The sequence below is a fragment of the Pseudopodoces humilis genome, chromosome 4, assembly GCF_049639895.1.
Source record: "Pseudopodoces humilis isolate 2021_Gansu_Grassland_sample_001 chromosome 4, ASM4963989v1, whole genome shotgun sequence".
Classification (NCBI taxonomy): domain Eukaryota; kingdom Metazoa; phylum Chordata; class Aves; order Passeriformes; family Paridae; genus Pseudopodoces; species Pseudopodoces humilis.
The window spans coordinates 65,848,725-65,869,258 of NC_142203.1; the positions used below are offsets into that span (position 1 = coordinate 65,848,725).

Below are 20,534 nucleotides of genomic sequence, written 5' to 3' on the forward strand. Positions count from 1 at the left end.
ATGTATGTGGCATGGAATATCTCTTTATTTACTTTGGTTCATCTGCCTGGTCGTGTGCATTCCCAACCCACTGTGAACCCCTCAACTCACTGTGGGGGCAGAGTGAGAGTCAGAGAAGGTCTCGATGCTGTGCAAATGCTTAGCAACAAATAAAATGTCAGCATGTGATCATTGTGGCTTTGGCCAAAAATCTAAAATATGGCACTATATGAGCTGCCATGAGGAAAGTTGAGTGTCTGAGCCAGGGCAGTATCTCTACACCTGATCACACCAAAGTAAAGATGTTTTCTAAGACACAGCAATTCTGGTTACTTGATCCCAGTGAAAAATTCATTGCTAAATAATTAACATATTTTCTAGTCTTTGAAAACTATAAATATTGATAAAGTACTGACCAAAAATAAAGAGGGGTTGTGGATGATTGTGTTAGAAAAGTATCTTTGCTGACAGTCATCTTACAGTTGAATATTGTATGATTTTTAAATCCACTTGCAGTACAGTGGTGTATTGCATCAGCCTAGGTTTTTACCTCAAAATAATTTCAAACACCAAGGACTCAAACTTAGCATCACAGAATATCTGTCTGAAACCCTCTGACTTCAGGATATATTTTTAAAATCTATTAAAATGGCAGATGTTTTATGTAAGGTCAAATGATATAGAAATGTACACTTTATTGTGATGTTTCCCTCTGTCATACATGCAAACAGTTTTTTAAATTCACATGACACAACTATGGCCACCGGCAAAGAGTAAAAGTGGCATTTCTGTTGTAGCTTCTGTATCCATAATGGGCTATCAGGATATTGGGCACAAAATGCAAGCTGCCAATAGGAATCCCCTCAGGACTTTTCTGTTGCTGCTCCATTTTGCCATGCATATTCTTTGCCAGCTTGATCCTCCACTGTCAAACCATTAAAAGCTACTTAGAATAGCAAACAACAAGACTAACCAAACTAACAAGGGTTCTGGCCATACAATCTGCATCATCAAACAGATTAATTTCATCTCAGTTCAGGGTTTCTTATAGGAAACAGAGTTCAAGTCAGTACTGGAGGGCAGCAGAACTGAAATACAGTGCCCAAGTGAATATGGAGTTAGCCAAACATTAAGGAAAATTGTTTCCTAAGCCAGTTATACTAAAAGAGATATGGCTTTACAATATTGTGTTGTACCTGGAAGATGTTCCCAAAGCTGTGACTAATGCCTGGATTAAGCCTCCAATAAATACCCATGGATTCTTGCGAGTGATCACGAAGTAGAGAAGAGGTAGGACAATGACAGCATGGATTAGCAAACCAATGATAACTGTGACAGTGTACATGGCAAGCTGACCACCGATCACACCCATATCTTCCATCTCAACAATTTTCCCAGCAATCAAGAAGAGAATTCCAAGTGGAGCATACCTGCAAATAAGAAATCAAAGCAGCATTACAGAACAAAGTAGAGATTTGGTCCCCCTTCCATCCTGTTTGTGTTTATATGCATAAATGCAGAATTTCAATGTTAGGCTGCTCCTATTCAGGAAGAGTTAAAAATTTTAACTCTTCAACTCTTAACAATTCAACCTGGATTGAACCACAGCAGTGAATGTTTTTGGTGAGATTCAGTGGATTCAACAACTGGTAAGGATTTCAAGATGCCTTTCATGCCTTATGGACAGGTAAGGAAATGAATTCTCCTTGGAATTCAAGTGTAATTTAAAAGCTAGTTTAGCCAATCCTGTTGTAATTCTGCCTGTGTGAATGAAGGCTAAACCAACATGTGTGGATACTATGCCAAGCACTCAGTTCTATTCCAGTCCTGTTTCCCCTGTTGTTGGGGAAGGAACACACACAGCATTCTGATAACTTCTGAAGATTTCAAGCTACTTATGATGCCTAGATTTTTAGCTTTTTAATATTTTTCACATATTTGTAGTTTTGTAGCTTTGGCTACAGCTTCCAGTATTTTTTCCTATCTTCTCTACATTAAGGAACAATAAGCTAAGCTTACGAATGTATTCCTAAATATTGTTTAGTTTTATTCCAAGAAGAGTATCAGATACAAGAATGTTCTAGTTTCCAACCAGAATCTTGACTAGACACATCAAAAGTGGGGCTAAAGAAACCTGTGGACTCCTCAGGTCCCCAGGAATTATTATCTAACCAACTAACCTTTTAATTGGACAGTATATGATAAGGTTATGATAATAATAGACTTATCATATAGAAATTGTAGAATTAATATACCACGTACAATTTTTGTCATATTGTGTACTTCTTCATCAGCATGAGGAAATCTGTATGACAGAGTTTGGCTGCACTGTGGAACAGCAGCACAGGTGGGATGGACTGCTTTTGCCTATTAGGCAGGACAACTAGAGGTGAGGAAAGATCTGGTGCTGAGCGTAAAACTCAAACATAATTCTGCTGTACTTTAGGTACAGCCCTGCTTGTATAAATGTCCACTTGTCTTCTTACAGTAAGATACCACAGAACAGAATTTATCCACTATTCCTCAACTGCCTTTTACGCCATCAAGTCCATGTGCATGTGGGAATTTATCTGAATTCTCTGCTTTAGCATTTTAAATGTCCTTGTGAAAGTGAAAAGATTTTAGTTATTGCAGCAAATACACTAACTTTTGTTTTTGTATCTAGTATGGCAGTATACATGTGTGCTCCTGGATAGACCCTTGATTTGGTTTTCTTCCTGTAGTAAAGAGGGCAAAAAGATAATTTCTTTTCACAGTTAACCTTCTACCTGAAGAATAATTAGTCTTAATTTTTGAAATTATTTCATACCTTGAGGGAAAAGGTATTTATTTTATTTACCTAATGAACACAATGAAGAAAGCAGGAAAATTATGTGTATGTGTGAGCAGTGCAGCTGCAATGCAAGAAGGTACATATAAACCCCAAAACTACAGGAACCAGTTGTGCTGGAAAATTATGGTAACAAGGTCTTGCTGTGTAGAAATGAGATTATGGGAGAGGTTTGTTGGTTTCCTTTAATGAATTCAGATTAGAATGTAAGAAAACTTCAATAGCTTACTGCTGTGATTGGTATCTTTATGAAGACATAGAATGGGTCTCTATAAAGGTAGCAACTTCTGCCGTAGACCCTAGTTTTTCTCATATCAAAAGTGAAACCCACTGAAGAGTTGGTATATTTGGTCAGATTATTGTCACAGAGAATGATAACTCTTCATTCATGAAAAATGTTCCAAGGTAGAGATAATCTTATTGTCTGACTTTCTGCAGAATAGATTCTTGCTACTCAGTTCCTGGCTGTGATGAAAAATATTGTTAGTAGATCAAAAAGGAATTTATTGAAGAGGCACTTACCACATGATTAGAGCTACCAATCTCATGATAGCCTCATTGAGGCTATCAAAGAAGTCTTTCAATGCCTGACCTTGCTCCCTCATGCTCCCAATCACCAGGCCAAAGCTTATTGAGAACACCACCAAGCCAAGGGCATTCACTCCATTCACAGAACCTGGAACAGGAACTATTTCCTCTCTCATTCGGGTCAGAGCTTCCATTGCTTCTGAAACATTGCTTATTATGGAAGTCACTGTGGATGTGTCATTAGATGGAATAGCTACTTTAAACTTTCTCTTTTCATAGTTGGTTTTGAACTGTCAAAATGAAAATAAAAGATAGAAATTCAGTGAATCATAGCAAATGATGATTAAAATCACAAATTAAATTACTATTTACTATTGTAAGACATTTGAATTTTTTGCTTAATATTTCTAGGTGAAATGTACTAGATGAAAATTTGATTTTCCTGAAAGCAACAAAAATCCATATTAACTTCAAAAGCTAAATCTTCAGCTTTAGCTTCTAGAAGTAATTTTCTCATAAATAGGCCAAAGTCAAAGATGCAAAATTTTCATGCTCCTATATTCTGTAACAAAATTATTTGATTCTTAGTTTGCATTTTATATAACTTGATATTTTTCCTACCAACAATATTCCAAACATTTATAGTCTTTTTATTGGCTAGTGAGAATATTTTCTTGTGCTCTGGACTTTCTTTATTTCTTCATCTTTTTGTATTAAAAAAAAATAGGACTGAACTTAACTTTATTATAATATACCTATTTTTCCTTTTTTTATGGCAAAGCCTTAGTTTACAGTACAAGTCACCATATTTCTTAATTAAGGAAAGGGTTATACTTTAAATGGTTCCTTTATGGAAAAGAGAAATCAATTTTTAAATCTCAGATCCTAAATGTCTGCTTTGAAAAACCAGTCTTTCACCTCCTAATGCTTTTCAAAGAGAAATTTACACCCTGAATATTTCTATCTGGGTTCAAAAAGTCCTGCAGCTCTGTCCTGGTTAAATTCCATTGAACACAAAGCATACTAAATATCATTTATCAGTGATAAATATAATTATAATGTTTCTCATGTATCTCAGGATGCTAATTAGTCCATTGAAGCAGCAGAACACTGGTGTTGAGATTATTCATCAACTTTGGATTTTTATTCTTTTGGAGCTACCAGGAAAAGTTTTAATATCCTTACTGATGTCTGGAGACCTGTTGAATGCTTCAGAAGGACTTGACAGAAGTAATTATGACCAAGAAGGGAAACCTGAGTATCATCATCTTTCAACACCAACCTGATTTAATGTTACTTTCTGCACCTGAATAGTTTTATGCACTCCTTCCACATATTTGAGGTATCTCTCTGAAGGCTCCCAGTCTCTTAGAATGTCAAATAAAATCTGCTCACTGGACATTTATGGAAGATTTCTGATTAATATGTAGCAGAACCAAAATTCATGAAGGTCAAATACTCCTGAGCTTTGAATAAAATTTACTAAAATCTCTTAAAATTTGGGATGTACAGAAGTCAGCTGAGAGCTGTATGAGCATTTGGCTGACATGGAAAAACCCAGTTCCACTGCCTCATGCTCTCACATCCAGCCTGTGATAATTCTTGTTTGATCTCTTAGTGAGACAATTCTACTTTTTAAAGTGGCAGAAATCTCTGCAAGCACAGAGATTTTGCCATTTTTGGCAAATGTTGCCATTTTTTGGGTAAAGCCTGGGGAACTGAATTAGCTTTCACTGTCTGTTCAAATGTCAGAGATGGGAGAACACAGGGACTGGAACTACACAGCCATGGAAGAAGGGATAGGGTTGTCTTTTTAAGTAACAGAGTTGTATTAAAGTGTAGATGGAAAACTAATATAAGTTCTCATTAAAGTGTTTTTTATTCTGGACTGTCAAAGTACTGCCTAACACTTTACATCAAACACTCTCTTTCTCTTTTTCTCTTTCTCTTTCTCTTTCTCTTTCTCTTTCTCTTTCTCTTTCTCTTTCTCTTTCTCTTTCTCTTTCTCTTTCTCTTTCTCTTTCTCTTTCTCTTTCTCTTTCTCTTTCTCTTTCTCTTTCTCTTTCTCTTTCTCTTTTCTCATTCTCTTTCTCTTTCTCTTTCTCTTTCTCTTTCTCTTTCTCTTTTCTCTTTCTCTTTCTTTCTCTTTCTCTTTCTCTTTCTCTTTCTCTTTCTCTTTTTCCTTTTCCTTTTCTTTTCCCTTTCCTTGCCTCCAGGTGTGGGAATTGAGTTACACTTACATGTTTATTGCTGTTTTTCAATAGGGAAAAAACCTTAGGTGCAGATTCTTTCATGCAAATACAACTGAAGGATGTAACTATGTTGCTTTTGCAGGCACACAGATTAGATGAAAGCAGAAAAGCAAGGTGTTTAATGAGTTCTGGAACAATAAGGTCTGGAATTAAAGCCTAATTTCTTATGACATTTGCTATTCACTTCCTACTTTCCCTAGCACATCATAACTTACTTGGTTATTAATATCCTCCATTACCCTCCGGTTCTTCTCTCATTCCTACCTGGCTAGGTCAAAAGTATGATACAGCTGATGGACAGAGTTGGATATGTGCTGCCTGCCTGTTGGAGCAGGCCATGAGCTAAGTCATAAACCACTTTTCCATCAGAGGCAGCACGATCTTTATTTTTCCGAGAATTGCTGCCCTCATATCAGATGAGGGCAGAGTTGCCCATGTGGCTACAAAATCATTGTGGGGGACTGAGCAGGTCTTGGGATCTATATGGGAGAAGGTACAATCACACAAAGATTCTTACCTTCAAAAACCTGTGTTAGAAAGAATTTTAGGTGATAATAAGAATATGGCTTCATTTTATGCTCATACTTCTGTCACAAAAGGAACATACTTTTAATTCATTAGTTAAGTCTCTTTAGGGGTATTAATATGGATTTTAGGAACTTACTCAGCAAAATTCTTTTCCATTCCAGCTATTAGACTGAGCAACAGAGATGTAGATCTTACCTGTTTGCTCACTTTATTCATAAGTATTCAGAAATATTATTAGGGTGAATAGTCTTTCTGGAACCCATTCCAGAGCAAGGGAGAAACCGCTTATTTAGAGTGAGATTCAAAATATTAATCTAAGCAACAGAAACCACAGCAACTTTATTTTCACTGGAATATTTACTTGAGCTGCTCTTTCTTTCATTATAGCTGACTGAGCCCCAGGAGATCCCTGTGGATATCTGCCTTCTGTGAAACTCTTGTGCCCAAAGTTGTCTATCAAAAATCATGGGAAATTTCCTGGTGAAGCAAAAGAAGTCAAGGGAAGCCAGATACATGAAACACAAGGGATGTATCTATTGAGGAAAAAAGTGTTGGGTTTCAGATGAGTTTTATTCTTTTATTCTTTATTCTTTTATTCTTTATTATTTTATTCTTACTATTGTTTTTTCAAACAACATTAAAGGCAAAACACAAGATTGTTTGATCACCACAAAACATATTTTCTGTGTATGAAATGGTGAAAAAGCCTACTATTTATAAGAAGTGACTGGATGAAGGACCCCCTTCAAGATGTTAGAAACTGTTTTGAAATAGATGAGTTAATAGCTAGGTTGATTATTACTGCTCTGCAGAGTAACTGGTGGTAAGAGATAATTATTTGACCTTTTATGACATTCCTATTTTCAGCAGATCTATATCTCAGTGGCAATCAGAGTTATCAGCTTTTAATGTTGCTCAAACTGACAGATTAATTTCACATTGTGATTCTGCTGATTTTTGTTCCTTTTCAACTTTCAGAAGTCGAAGAAATTAGGCAAAATAAAACTGCTCATTGTAGGCTTAAGGGTCTCAGAAGAGAGACCAGAGGTCCATACACTGATAATACGTGATGGGCTAGACAACATCACTGAAGTCCTATAATTTTGGAGGACATAATTTTGTTATGCCTCCAGGAAGAGGTATTTGTTCCTGGTAAGATTTTGAATGCAAAATACTAATTTTTTTCCCTTAAGTTCATGTACAAAGAACAGTTGAGGAGCATGCTAAAAAAATGTTATTTGAATGTATTAATTTAAACAGCTTTCTATAAGCAATCACACCTGCAAGTAAAATGCAAAAAGAATGAATTTCTAGACTTTTTTTACAAGATGGTAATGAACAACTTGAAAATTAATTTTAATTAATTTAGCTCACTATGAAATAGACAACATAGGTTTTGTATTGAATAATACAATGAATCAGTTGTTTACACTTTGTTTATTATTTTAGTTTTATTAATCATGCAAGATACCCAGTCATTTGACTTGGATATATTGAAGGACTTCTGAAGAAGCAACATTATAATCTGGCAGCAGCACGTCCTAGTGGTTTAGCTTGCAGAAAAGGTAATTGCAGTGGTAACTATTCTGAAAACTCATGATTCACTGTTATAATTTTCTCTGAGATAGTGTCATTAGTACTGTCTGTGCTAAGTCTCAGTGATAATATAGCATTTGGTGAATAATGATTTTAAAAGCAACATGTTTGCTTAAATGCAACCCTAAAAATTAAAAGAAAACAGAGATAATCCATCTTCTTGGGTTTTTTTCTTTGCTTTCCATATGGATATGTGTGAAAACATTCTAAATTTTCTGTGTAAGAGTTTTAATATCTCTTAACTAGCCCAGATTGCCATGAGGAATAGACACCATGAATTAGTTAGTATTCATTTCTGGATGTGTGATTAACACTTACAAGTCCCTTGATAATGGTAAGTTCAGGAAAGGATGTGAAATTAAAAATATCTCAGAAGAAATGCAGTTATCAGATGCAGTTCTTTAAGCTTCAGCTGGCATAAGATTCTACCTATTCACACCAGAATGACCCTCCCCAAATTGTTAGATTGATTCTGTTTCTCTTGATTTTTCAAGTTTGCTTGTGTTTCTTCTGCCCTTTGCTAGACCTCCAGAGCACAGCACAAAGAACAAGCAGCTAAAAAGCAGTATCTGCTTAACAAGCAGACTGCTCACTGCTGCTCAGCCCCAGGCTAGACAGCATTTTTATTTTAGCAATAAAGAGAAATGAAGAGATAGTGGCCAGAGCTGAAAGATAAACCCAAAGATTTCTTTAGATTTCCCTAAACTGCAGGGGCAAAGAGAAAATTTTGAACAAAGTAATCTAATTTTAGGTTAAGTGTGGAATATTTATCTGCAGTCAATCTATTCAGATTTTCTTGTTACTCATAAAAATCACAAAAGCCTCATGTGAGGCTTAGTAAATGTTGTGACATCATATGAAAACAACAATCATCAGAAATAGATGTTATTTAGATTAATAATCTACTGTTTAACAATCAGCTTGAGAAGTCTGAGGTACTCAATGAGTTTTTTGTCTCAGTCATCATTGTCTGGCATATCTCTCCATATCTCTCAAGTCCCTGAATCTCCAGGTAGAATTTGTAGGGGCAATGTCCCTCCCAGTTTAAGCAAAGGTTTGGAATCACCTAGTGAAACTGAGTGGAGGTATATGGGTCATAAAAAAATGCATCCCAGGATCCTGAGGGAACCAAACCACTCCCCATCATATTTGAAAATGCATGTCAGTCAAGTGGAAAAGGGAAATATCTGGGAAAGAAAATGTGCAAAGGGGGATGAGGAGAAGTAAAAGAAATGGGAGGCAGTTTTGCCTCACAGTCTTGTTGGGAAGAGACAGGAAAGGGAATCCAAAGGACCAAAAAACTGAAAGAGGAACAGTAGAAAATTTAGGAAAATATTTCCAAGATAAACCCTAAGGTTCCAGTCTCTCTCCAAGATTCTTTGTCTCCTAGCGTCAACCATATAAAAGCATTTCCAGCTCCACTTTAAATCTCTCCCACTCTGGTTATGCTCTCCATTTCACACCTTCCAGTGGCTTCCAATACAAACTAGGGAAGAAACCTACCTAAAGATGCTGTAAGACATAATGTGCACATCTGATCTATCCAAAGATGTGATTTAAATGTGCAGTGCATATTCTGGTGATGATTTCCAGGTGTGTAAAGCTGTGGGTTGAGTGTGGACAGCTATGAGAAGTACTGTGTTTTGTGTTTGGACCATCAAGCATGGTGTTACAGAAACAGATTTGTGCCAGATGGTCATTCCTCTTCATAAATCTCCTGAGAAACATACGAAATAATGGATGGAAATTTTTGAAAAGAAAGTTGTGAGGTCAGATGGACAAAATCATCTGGATACCTGAGAATATTACACTTGTAAGCTAAGATCTTTTTTTAACGAATCTGCTACAACAAAATAACTTTTATGTAAAAAGTAATGGCATGACAAATTTAAAATCCTGGTACTTCAATATATCATGATACTTTCAGTTGCTGCTGAAAGTCAGTAAAAACTTTCACTAAGAATGTCCTATTTTTCTAGATTGTTTTTTAGAAACCCCCTTAAGTCTTAAAGCACATGAAAAATACAAGATACTTAAATGTTACATAATCTACAGGACCTCTTTAATTAAGAGTATAAGTTTAGAACTGCTAGTTACCAAGCCAAATTTTCTGTTGCACTTGAATACTATCAAAAGAATTTTTAAACTGTATTGGAAAACTGCTGAAGTGTTCCTATAACTCCTAAATGAAGATGTTTTCAGGAGTTCAACTTTAAGTTATGTAGGGTTAAAAACAATAGTAGTTTAAATTCCAGTTTAAATTCAGTGAGTTCCATTTATTTTTGTATGTTTTTATCTTATTTAACTCTGTTCCCAGTTTCTTTTTGTACTTGAATTATGTCTCAATATTTTTTTGCTTTATACGTTGCGTTCTTTTGATAATTCCAATGACTCCTCTCTTCACCACAATCATTTTGCATGAATTTATGAATGAAGAAAACTGGATATCCACTATTCTAAATGGTCACATTCCTCACATTCCTAATGGCCTTAGTTCATGTCATGGTGTTCTGTCACTTAATGTATATCCTAGAGTTGAATTGAACATTTTTGATCTTCTTGATGATAATTTGCTATGTCAAAGCAGAAATTACTGTTAACTTCAAAATGTTTACTTCACATATGTTGAAGAGCCACAAGGAGGTAACCAAACATACCAACATGTGCAAGAACTGAGTCATTTTTTTGCTGTGACTTTACAGTATTGTGCTGTGCCTGGGTCTTATCACCTTCTTAGGCTTATTTTTTTTTTATATCTCAACACAAAGTGCTTGGACTTTCTTGTCATCTGTTAATTTAACTGTATGCATCTTATGGCAATGTCATTCATAAAAATATCAACTGAGGTACTCCCAGTCCTTCAGCAATTTCTGTTGCTCTCTCCACAAATTTTAAAATTCTTATAGTCCCCTGCTCAACTCTTTCACTTTTGTCATTTTAAAAGCTATTTTTTCTCAGAAGTAAAAAACCCAAAAACCAACAACAACCAAAACCCAAAAATACCGCCCCCCCAAAAAATCAACAACAACAAAAAATTTAAAAAGAAAGCGGAAATGAGGAATATTATGGATGAAAAATGGTACAATTTATATTTCAGAAGCCTTTGTGGTTTTTCTTTGTGGTTTGTTTTCTTTATGTGTTTTGGTTTCTTTATGAATTTTTCATTTTTGTTTGTTATGAAGTCTCTACTGTTTCCTTCAACACATTTATATCCTTCACCATAACTGAGATCAAACTAATGGCCTGTTATCTGCTTAAATATTTTCCCAAATCCTTTTGAAACTGCAGTCTGGAAGAAATTTTGATTGCTTTCAAGAGCTCTAGTTAATAACTTCCAAACTTAGGAGCTTGCTGCTACATCTGTAACTTTATGCCCTAATTATTTCATTATTTTAGATAAAGATCATACCATTCCTGTACTTTATTACATTACATTCTTTGAATTTATTTCTAGTTTAGCTATAGACTTGCTTTTCTGTACTGGTCTCCTGCATCACTGTACTGAGTTCATCAACATCCTTGTTGAAGACAGAGGCATGGCATTTGAACCTGGGTCTAGTTTGCTTTTTAATCTTTAATCTAAAAATCTTTAATGCAGAAAGTGACTCCTTTTTATTGGTTTCTGTTTATACAACTAAAGATAATGTTATAATTTCTTTTCAATTCTGCAAGATGTAGCTCAGCTGGATTTGGAAAGTTTATGCTCCTCTTGACCTCTACATTTCAGCTTTTTTTATTTCTAAAACACTAACTGCTAAATAGTATCAGTTCAAGATTGTCTGTGAGGTCAATATGAAGTAATTAGATTATGGAAAAATACATTCTGTGTTCCACTGAATCACTAATATCTTCATTTTTTAAAAAACAATGTAACTAGTTATTTTCTCCATAGAACAGCTACAATAAGACTAAGCTAATGATAGAAGATTTTGAGAAGCAACCTTAAAAAAGCGTTCCTAAGGACTTCTACTGTAGATGACAGGAAGTTCATCATTTGCTTTTTTTGTTAATGTCCACAAATTCTTTTCTTCTGTTTCGAACCTAAGCACATGTATCACATGACATTTTTGAAAATCTTCCAGTCTTTGCACAGATGGTGAATATCTCAGTATCTCCCAGTTTAACATAACACTGTTTTAGAAAAGCAGATCCTGAATTCACTTTAATGAACCTTGCTGTCAACTTATGAATTTGACATCTTGAGAAAAGTAATTGTTTTTGATTTGCCAAGCTCTGTGGGTTTTCTTCGCTTCTCATAGCAAACAGTTGTCTCAGTATGATTGAAAACAGCATAGATTTGGTTGGTTTAGTTCAGGGGGCTTTTTTTTTGTCATCTGGCAGAATATGTGAGTTATATTTCTGCTGTAAGTACAAGAACATGATATTCCTAAGGCAATTGTGGTTACATTTAATTTCTTACTTCTTCATGTTTTATTTGGAAGTTATAAAAAAAGGGGGTTTTTACCTGTTTAAAGCAAGCTTCCACCAGATTTGGAGGGAACATATTTCTGTGGAAGAGAAAGAAAATAGCATGAGAAGTAATAATACGCTAATAATTCCTTCAGTAAGGACACAGCTAATAAAAAAATTGCACAGCTAATTTTTGAGGAATCCTAAGGCTAATATGTGATTACATATACTGTGAGTAGAGCTCTGGCCTGCTTAGCTTTACCAAGATGAAATGTAGGATTGGATAGCTCCTGGCAATTGGAATCTCTGTATTTAGTGTTGTATAGCAGGTCTGGTTCTGGAGAAGTATATTAGCTAAATTATTAAGTGTATAGTGCTCTATGGACTCACTCTTAATTTTGCACTTATTAATGCACTATGAATCCAGATTAATAAATAATATTAATAAAAATGAATAAATTAAATAAAAATTAAATTTATATTAATAATTATATAGTGATATATATAAATTAATAAAATATAATAAAAATAAAATTATTAATAAGAATATTTAATGTATTTCAACTTCTCAAATAATTTTTGGATTTTTTAACCTAGTAGTTAATGACATTTATCATTTGATTTTGTCTTGTTGTGGTTACACCCCAAATTCTTCTGAAGTTTGAGTATTCAATAATAATAATAATAATAATAATAATAATAATAATAATAATAGTAGTAGTAGTAGTAGTAGTAGTAGTATACATGTGTGTGTACATTTGTTGCAGATGGGGGTTTGTTTCTTTGTTTTCCTTTGTTTTGTGCATTTCTGAGAGATTTAGAAGCAGTGTGACTGAATAAATCTTGAGGAATCTGAGTGCAAACCTCTTTATGGAAGTTTCTGTAGACCCTTTTTATGGCAGTGTGATCCTTGGAGGCCTTTCTCCATGTCTCCAGATTCTCCAAATGGGTTAGTAGAACACAAAATTTTGGTGATTTTACTTGTGGAAAAGCTTCTGAGTTCAAAACCTCAGCTTCCCTACTCCCTGGAATATATCTTTGGCATACCAGCTCAGTGAAAGAGTCTCTGAGCAAGGGAAAAACAAAATTTTATGTCTGTGCCCTCTATTGCAAGCATTTTACTTGCCTGTTCCTGGAAGTTATTTCCCATTCATATAATTGAATAAATTGAGTAGATGCACCCAGATAGGTGACTACACTTCAAAATTAAAGTAAGTAACTAAATCAGGGGTTCAAATGAAGTGAAAAAACTGTTGCTAATTGGAGGAAAACATTACATTTTGCAATGAGTGATATGGAAGGAGGAAAAAAGCCCCATGTAGATTACAGAAAAGAGGTCTTTCTTTTGAGAGAGAGAAAGAGAAAAGGAAAGGTGCGGAAAGGTGCGGAAAGGAAAGGAAAGAAAGGAAAGAGAAGAAAGGAAAGAGGGAGGGAGGGAGGGAGGGAGGGAGGGAGGGAGGGAGGGAGGGAGGGAGGGAGGGAGGGAGGGAGGGAGGGAGGGAGGGAGGGAGGGAGGGAGGGAGGAAGGAAGGAAGGAAGGAAGGAAGGAAGGAAGGAAGGAAGGAAGGAAGGAAGGAAGGAAGGAAGGAAGGAAGGAAGGAAGGAAGGAAGGAAGGAAGGAAGGAAGGAAGGAAGGAAGGAAGGAAGGAAGGAAGGAAGGAAGGAAGGAAGGAAGGAAGGAAGGAAGGAAGGAAGGAAGGAAGGAAGGAAGGAAGGAAGGAAGGAAGGAAGGAAGGAAGGAAGGAAGGAAGGAAGGAAGGAAGGAAGGAAGGAAGGAAGGAAGGAAGGAAGGAAGGAAGGAAGGAAGGAAGGAAGGAAGGAAGGAAGGAAGGAAGGAAGGAAGGAAGGAAGGAAGGAAGGAAGGAAGGAAGGAAGGAAGGAAGGAAGGAAGGAAGGAAGGAAGGAAGGAAGGAAGGAAGGAAGGAAGGAAGGAAGGAAGGAAGGAAGGAAGGAAGGAAGGAAACTTTCTTTTAATATTAAAAGCCATTTCTTCCCCTGCAATAGCTTAATTTGGAAATAAATCAGTGTATCCCTTTGTAACTTTGTAAAGGCTAGAGATATTGATATCCAACAGTTGAAAGACATCTGTCAACTTTATGCAGTCACTGTTTAAAATTCTCTACTTTTGTTCTCTGTGAATCTAAGATTACTGTCATAGCTATTGCTACAGAAAACGTGCAATATCATAGCCATACCTGATTAAATCAAGAAAGGCATCTGCTGCTGTCACTTGCACAATTTTGCCTTCTCTGTGCATGTTTTCCTTCGTACCTTTCCCGGGGTGGATGATGACCACAATGATGATGCCAATCAGTACAGCAATGATTGTAGTGCTCATGTAGTAGACTACTGCTCGGACTCCCATCTTCCCTGAGGCTTTACTATCCAGGGCAGCAATTCCTAGTAAATTTAAGCACAACAACATTCACTTGATAAAGTAGTGATTAAAGAGGATGAACTAAGCATGATGAAAATAGTTCTGTGGGAAGAGTTTTGATGATCACACTTAAAGCTACCCAAGGTAAGATGTCCCTCTTTTGCAGCTCATAGTATCAGTGTCTTCCCATCCCACCCTCAGTTTTATAATTTTCTGTTACAAGAGTTACAGCTTTTTGCGCTGTCTTAACACTTCATTAAAAGTAAAGATTATTGGTCTGGTGCAGTGTGGGACTCTTTATATTCCAGTGAGAAAATTAATGGTTTCTGACTAATGTGATTACCACAGTCTGAAAAATGTGCTGCATTTGTATTGTATAATTTGTAATTGTAAGATAGAAAAAAGAGTGCACTTAAGTAATGTTGATAATGTTTGCAACAATTAACATGTATGAAGAGTTTTCTTTAATCCCCAGTGGGCAACCTCAGATTATGTCTGTCCAAAGCCATGGTATTTTAAATCAGATTAAATGCTGCTAGCCTGCTTCAGAAGATCCTTACCATTGCATGAATAGGCCTTTGTAGTCTTTCATAAAATTTGCAGAATTTGCAACACTAATCCTAATTCTTAGCTCTATTTGGATTTACTGTGAATATTAGGGTACTCCCTATGGCATCTTCTATGGTGTTTCTTCATCAGATTGCACTGATGAATGGCTGCAATGTGTTTTCTAATAGAGGGTGCAGTTCTGCCAGGGAAAGAGTTCTGAGTCTCTGAGGAATGTCTCATGAGGGCTGTCAGAATTGGAAATGCTCTTTCTCTTTCCAGCAGATGCAGCTAAGTCTTCAGATTCAGAAGATTCAGCTAAGTTCCTCTCCTTAAATGTCCCACTGCTCCTTCTCCATACTTGCTCATACTCCATATGGAGGGCTGTGCCACCTGCCTCAAAGCAGTTCTCATGATTCTTGTTGCAATCAAGATTTCAAAGTGCAGAATGAAAAAAGGGGTTAGGAAAGGATCCTTTAGCTTTATTATCTCCTCCTATATGGAACTGCCTAATCCACACTTCCAAAGACTGCCTATACATTTATATGGATGCCTCCTTTGAACATACAAAATATAAAAAAAGTTGACCAGTTTCTGCTCTGGTTATCTATGTCACAGGAGAAAGCATTTAAAGGCAGGTAAGATGACTGCAGGAATATAAATAATATGGAAACTCAAATCATGGCCTGGCATAACAAAATGTTGCTTAAATTGTTGTAGATATATAATACTTCTGTCTGTCTTCTAAAGGAGATACATTTTCTTGGAGCTACAGTGAAAGCACTGATGTAGCTGAGATCAAGGATGTGTCCCAGGCTCTGATCAAACCTTCAAAGTATAAAACCAATCACATGCTTCATACTTACGCTTTCAGTTCAGCTTTTTTAATTTTCTGCCCTTTTGGCAGAAACCATTAGAGCCAGTAAGATTTTTACCCAAGGGTGATCATTAGATTCACACACTGAATTTCTTGGTTTATGTGTGTGCCATTGTAGTGGAAGAACAAAGTGTTACTAGTACAGAGAGAAACTGAACACGGAAATCCAACATTTGAAGCATTTGAGCCTTTATTTCTCTACTCAGCTTTTCCATCAGCAATATTGGATTATTATGTTCATGGTAAGTTTACATTTATGATTTGAAATCCTGAGAGGAAAATAGTAAGCACTAGCAAGTTACAAATAGCTTTTTTAACTTTACAAACAGGAAGTTTTATAACCTTCTTATTTGTGGATGGAAGATGGGGTGTTTTTTTGAGTCCTCAAGTAATGTAAACATGAAATAATGCAAATACTGTTACCAACAGAAAAAATAAAGTTAATAATTTTTTGAGAAGTTCAGATCTGCTATCAAACTGCACAGCATTTATCTCAGACAGCATTTGTTAGAAATTTTAGTTTTAAAGTATGAATATGAAATTTAAAATAAAACGTAACTTACAAAGTCAAAAATGAATTTTTATATACTAGTCCAGTCAATTTCATTTTTGTATATTTTAATAGGTTTTTTTTCTGTTCTTAATTTTTCTTTCTAAAGTAGGAACAATGGTCTATTTATTTTTTTCAGTTTGGATAAGACCATTTTTGAACTTGTTTTACAATATGAGCACAAAAAGTTAACCTGTACACTTTAGTAGGAATGTTTGGAAATGCAGAGATTTTGAATCAGTCGGTATTCTGCCCTTTACAGATAATAGATTCAGGACCAGAGGCTGAGCAATGTAATTCTTAGCAAACTTACAGGCACATCTGTCTGTGCTTTAACCAGCCTGAATTTATTTTTTTTTTTGTACTTCACCCTTTATAGTAGGTTGAGCCTCCTACACTCCAAAAGTCACTAGGAGTGAGTGCAGGACCTTACCAGTACTTGTACCTTACCAGTAAAGATTGCTGTTTTGAAGGATTAGATCTTTTGATCCTATTTTTTCTTGGGCTGATTTTGGGATTGAGTGGTGAACCATGTGAAAGCCGTGTGTCAGGGAGCAAGAGTCATGCTCTTGTCTTTGTAAGCTGGTTTCCAGCCTGATTTCCTGGGGTGCACTCTGGCTAGGACTACATGGCACCTAGTTTACTGTTTCTTAGTCTCATACCTGCTCTTGTTATAATATAATTTGTTTCTCAGCTTGGACACAGAGAACAGCAGTTTCTCTCCTCTGGAGCTGTGACTGTTTGTGGAGTGAATAGCAGAAAGCATTCAAAGCAGAGGGATGACAGGCCTAAGTATGAACAAAAGCTGCATGAGGAGGAAGCAAGTGCTCACCTCTGCAAGCCCTTATTGGGACCTTCTGGGCAGTCTCCCCTCCCACTGCAGTTAATGGGAACTCAGCAAACTGCAAAAGTTTCCAGCATACCAACAACAACCATTGTCTAAAATAATATTTAAAATCTGTTTTTAAAACACGAGAAAATGAAAGGGGTTGTTTTCTTTGCATTTTAAGATGTTGACAAGACTCCTCAGAACTGAATGGGGCTCTGGAAAGGTCCCCAGAGCTTTCATGTGTCACAAAGCATTGTATCCTCAGTGTGTCTTTTCACAGTCAGCCAGCAAAACCCCCATTGTCCTGCGGGAGATGTATGTGCCCCTTTCATCCCGCTCGCTGCTCTCTCCTCCGCACACTGCTGGCTCCAGCGCCTCTGCCTTCTCTCTTCCTCTCCCCTCCCCTTCCCCAGGGGGCCTGGGAAACTTTGCCGTGCCACCAGTCCCCACGCACAGGGATGCCTTGGAGTTGTCAAGGCGATCTGGAGCAGAGCCCCTGTAATTTCTCCCAGCGTGTGCGCTCACACAACATGAATGGGAATGATTTTTTAAGTACTGATGGGGAGGGAGGCAGGGAGGCTGCGGAGAGGGAAGGGAAGGGAAGAAAAGAAAGAAGGGGGTAGGCAGAAATCTGCAAAACTGCAATAAACCCCCAGCCTTTACCCCTGTCTCCTTCCTTCACCTACCCCTTCCCTCTCTCGAGAAGTAACACTGTGTTTGGAATAAAGATGTGAGAAGTTCACCAGATTGTCACAGATCAAAGCACAATTTTGTTCTTTAACAAAGATGTTAGGGAAGAAATGAAAATATTTTAGAATATAGGAAAGGCAAGGAGAAGGTAAATACATAATTACAAGAGGAGAACGAGAGAGAAAAGATGCAGGGAAAAGGAAAAAAAAATTAGTTAGGATGACTTCAACAGTTCTGAATTTTTAATCTGATAGTTCTGATTGCTCACCTGACTTGATCACTGTTCAGTAAATTCAGTAAATTGGCATGAATTGTAAATTTGCCAGTAAATTGCCAATTTATTTTGCCAATATTGATTCTATGAATTGTCATGAATAGCAACTAGATTACGAATAGTTACAATAGTATGACTAGTTTTATGTCAATTATACTTTTATATTGTATTTATGATTTTATATTATACAGAATTCTAGAATATACCAAATCCAGAGTTGCTACTATTTTTAATTTTCTAGATATTGATAACATGCTGCACATGATCTATGTGTAATCTTTAGTGCAGGGCACACCAAATACAGAGGGATGGTAGTCCTGGATGACCAAGCATAAAATATACTGAGCATGTTTTCTTTAGATAATGTTTAAGCCAAACAGCTTTGAATCTGCTTGTTCAAGAATAAATTCCAAGGAATTGTTTTGAAATGTAGAACCTATGCTAAAAGTCCTACAGCTTCAAAATACTTTCTCCCTTTAATTAGCACTATAGAAACAACGGAATAAACTGATTTTTGAAGAACAGTCCAATATCCTCAGTGAGCTATTTCAGTCTTAGATTTTTTAATTTTCCTAATTTTCCCTATTACACTACTTGAAAGTTTCTACCTGTTGTTTTGAATAATTTTTTAATTTTTTTTTTAGAAAGAAGAAATATCCATATTACACAATTAGATGCAAAATGTTTTTTTCCCACAACAATAACTGGTCAGCAGCTGGTATGCCTGAAGCCCTGTTTCTGTTTGTAAACTCCTAGTCAGCAAAGCATCCTTGGGTTTATATTTGGCAAAATTAATCACTAACTAACAAACGAGAACCCTTAAATAGCAGCTTTTAAATAGGATCTCTTTTCTTACACTCCAAAGTAAATAGCAACCCTTGGAGGAAAAACAGTCATTATGTAGGATTGATTCTAGTACCTTGGGTGATTTTATCTATCCTCTTAGCAAGCAAAACTACCACTGGGAGTTGAGGGTGTGCATGTGAGCATATACATTTATGCATGCCTATAAATTCAGTTTGAAAAAGGTTAAAATGCTCAGCCACTGCTTATCATATTGAAAGTCTCTGTTTCTGAATATTTTTGCTGCACTTGAAAAACTTTTGAAAAAACTAAGTAGTTTATGTGTTTGCTTTCTTATACTAAAATTCTTGTGGTTTTCAGCTTTTTCCCTCAGTGCATTTGGATTTTTGTTTCTTTAAAATCCCTTTTGATGCATAATGATACGAATTTTAAATATAGAACATTTCAGTTGGGGCTGAAATGATCATCTAGGCCAACTAGACTTCAGGACTGATCAAAAGTTAAAGTTTTTAATGACATTGACTTCTTCAACACTGACAGGTAGGGGTTATTAGTCACCTCTTTGGGAAGCTTATTCCAGTATGCTACCTCCCTCACTGGAAAGAAGTGTTTATTAAGGTCCAGTCTGAATCTACCCTGGTGCAGTTTGAACCATTCCCACTGGTCCTGTCACTTGATCCAGGGAGGTGAGACCAGCATTACCCTTTCCCCTTCCTCTCCTCAGGAAGCTGCAGAGATCAGAGAGGTCATCCCTCAGCCTCCTTTTCTCCAAACTGGACGAGCTCAAAGTCCTCAGTCACTCTTCACAGGGTGGTGGTAATTCTGCTCAGCAGGGGAGAGACAGAGACTGTGTGCTCCGAGCCCAGGTCTTGGCTGAGCAGGTTCCCATCTGTGGGCACAGGACTGAAACCCTCCAGGTCAGGATTCTGCCCAGATCTAGTAACATATTGATGAAAATGCATAAAGTAATGAAGCAGTTCTGAATGGGTAATGTAGAACAAACTCTCCATTTTGGTCCTTACACATATTGACTCCTTGAAACAAAAAAAAAAGAGGATTTCTCTGACCATGATGAATTCTTTCCTTATTCAGCATGTTAGAACTGAATTGATGGTGCTTCCTTGCCAATGGAGATTTTTATATAAATTCCCTTTAGATGTTTTGAACTAAGTCTTTATACACAAAACATTATTAACAGAGCATCTTTTTATTCCTAATTATTTTCCTGTTTACTTTTTATGGTCTCTTCATTAGTAAATTGCAGTTGCTTGTTAAGGACTCCTATGGTGGAGCAGCAATAATGGCAACTGTTGACTCAGGAGTGTTGCCCTAATTTTGTTTCTTTAAGGTTGTCTTTCACTCTCCTAATGAAGCAGTCTCAAATGGGCTACTCCCACCCCCTACATCCACTAAGCACTGTGTGATGAGTAAACTCTCAGTGTGAGACCATGAGAACAATCCCTT

The 20,534-nt window shown here is 36.4% G+C and overlaps 1 protein-coding gene across 1 annotated transcript in view; it reads right to left on the minus strand.

Annotated features, from left to right (window-relative positions):
- The window catches only part of SLC1A3 (solute carrier family 1 member 3), a 66,178-nt gene that overhangs the window by 6,252 nt on the left and 39,392 nt on the right, over window positions 1-20,534 (minus strand). Inside the window, exons 4-7 of the mRNA XM_005527974.3 lie at window positions 14,319-14,523; window positions 12,179-12,221; window positions 3,332-3,627; window positions 1,176-1,409 (exon numbers count right to left, since the gene is read on the minus strand). Coding sequence (XP_005528031.1) covers window positions 1,176-1,409; window positions 3,332-3,627; window positions 12,179-12,221; window positions 14,319-14,523 — 778 coding nt within the window. The remainder of the gene's footprint in view (window positions 1-1,175; window positions 1,410-3,331; window positions 3,628-12,178; window positions 12,222-14,318; window positions 14,524-20,534) is intronic.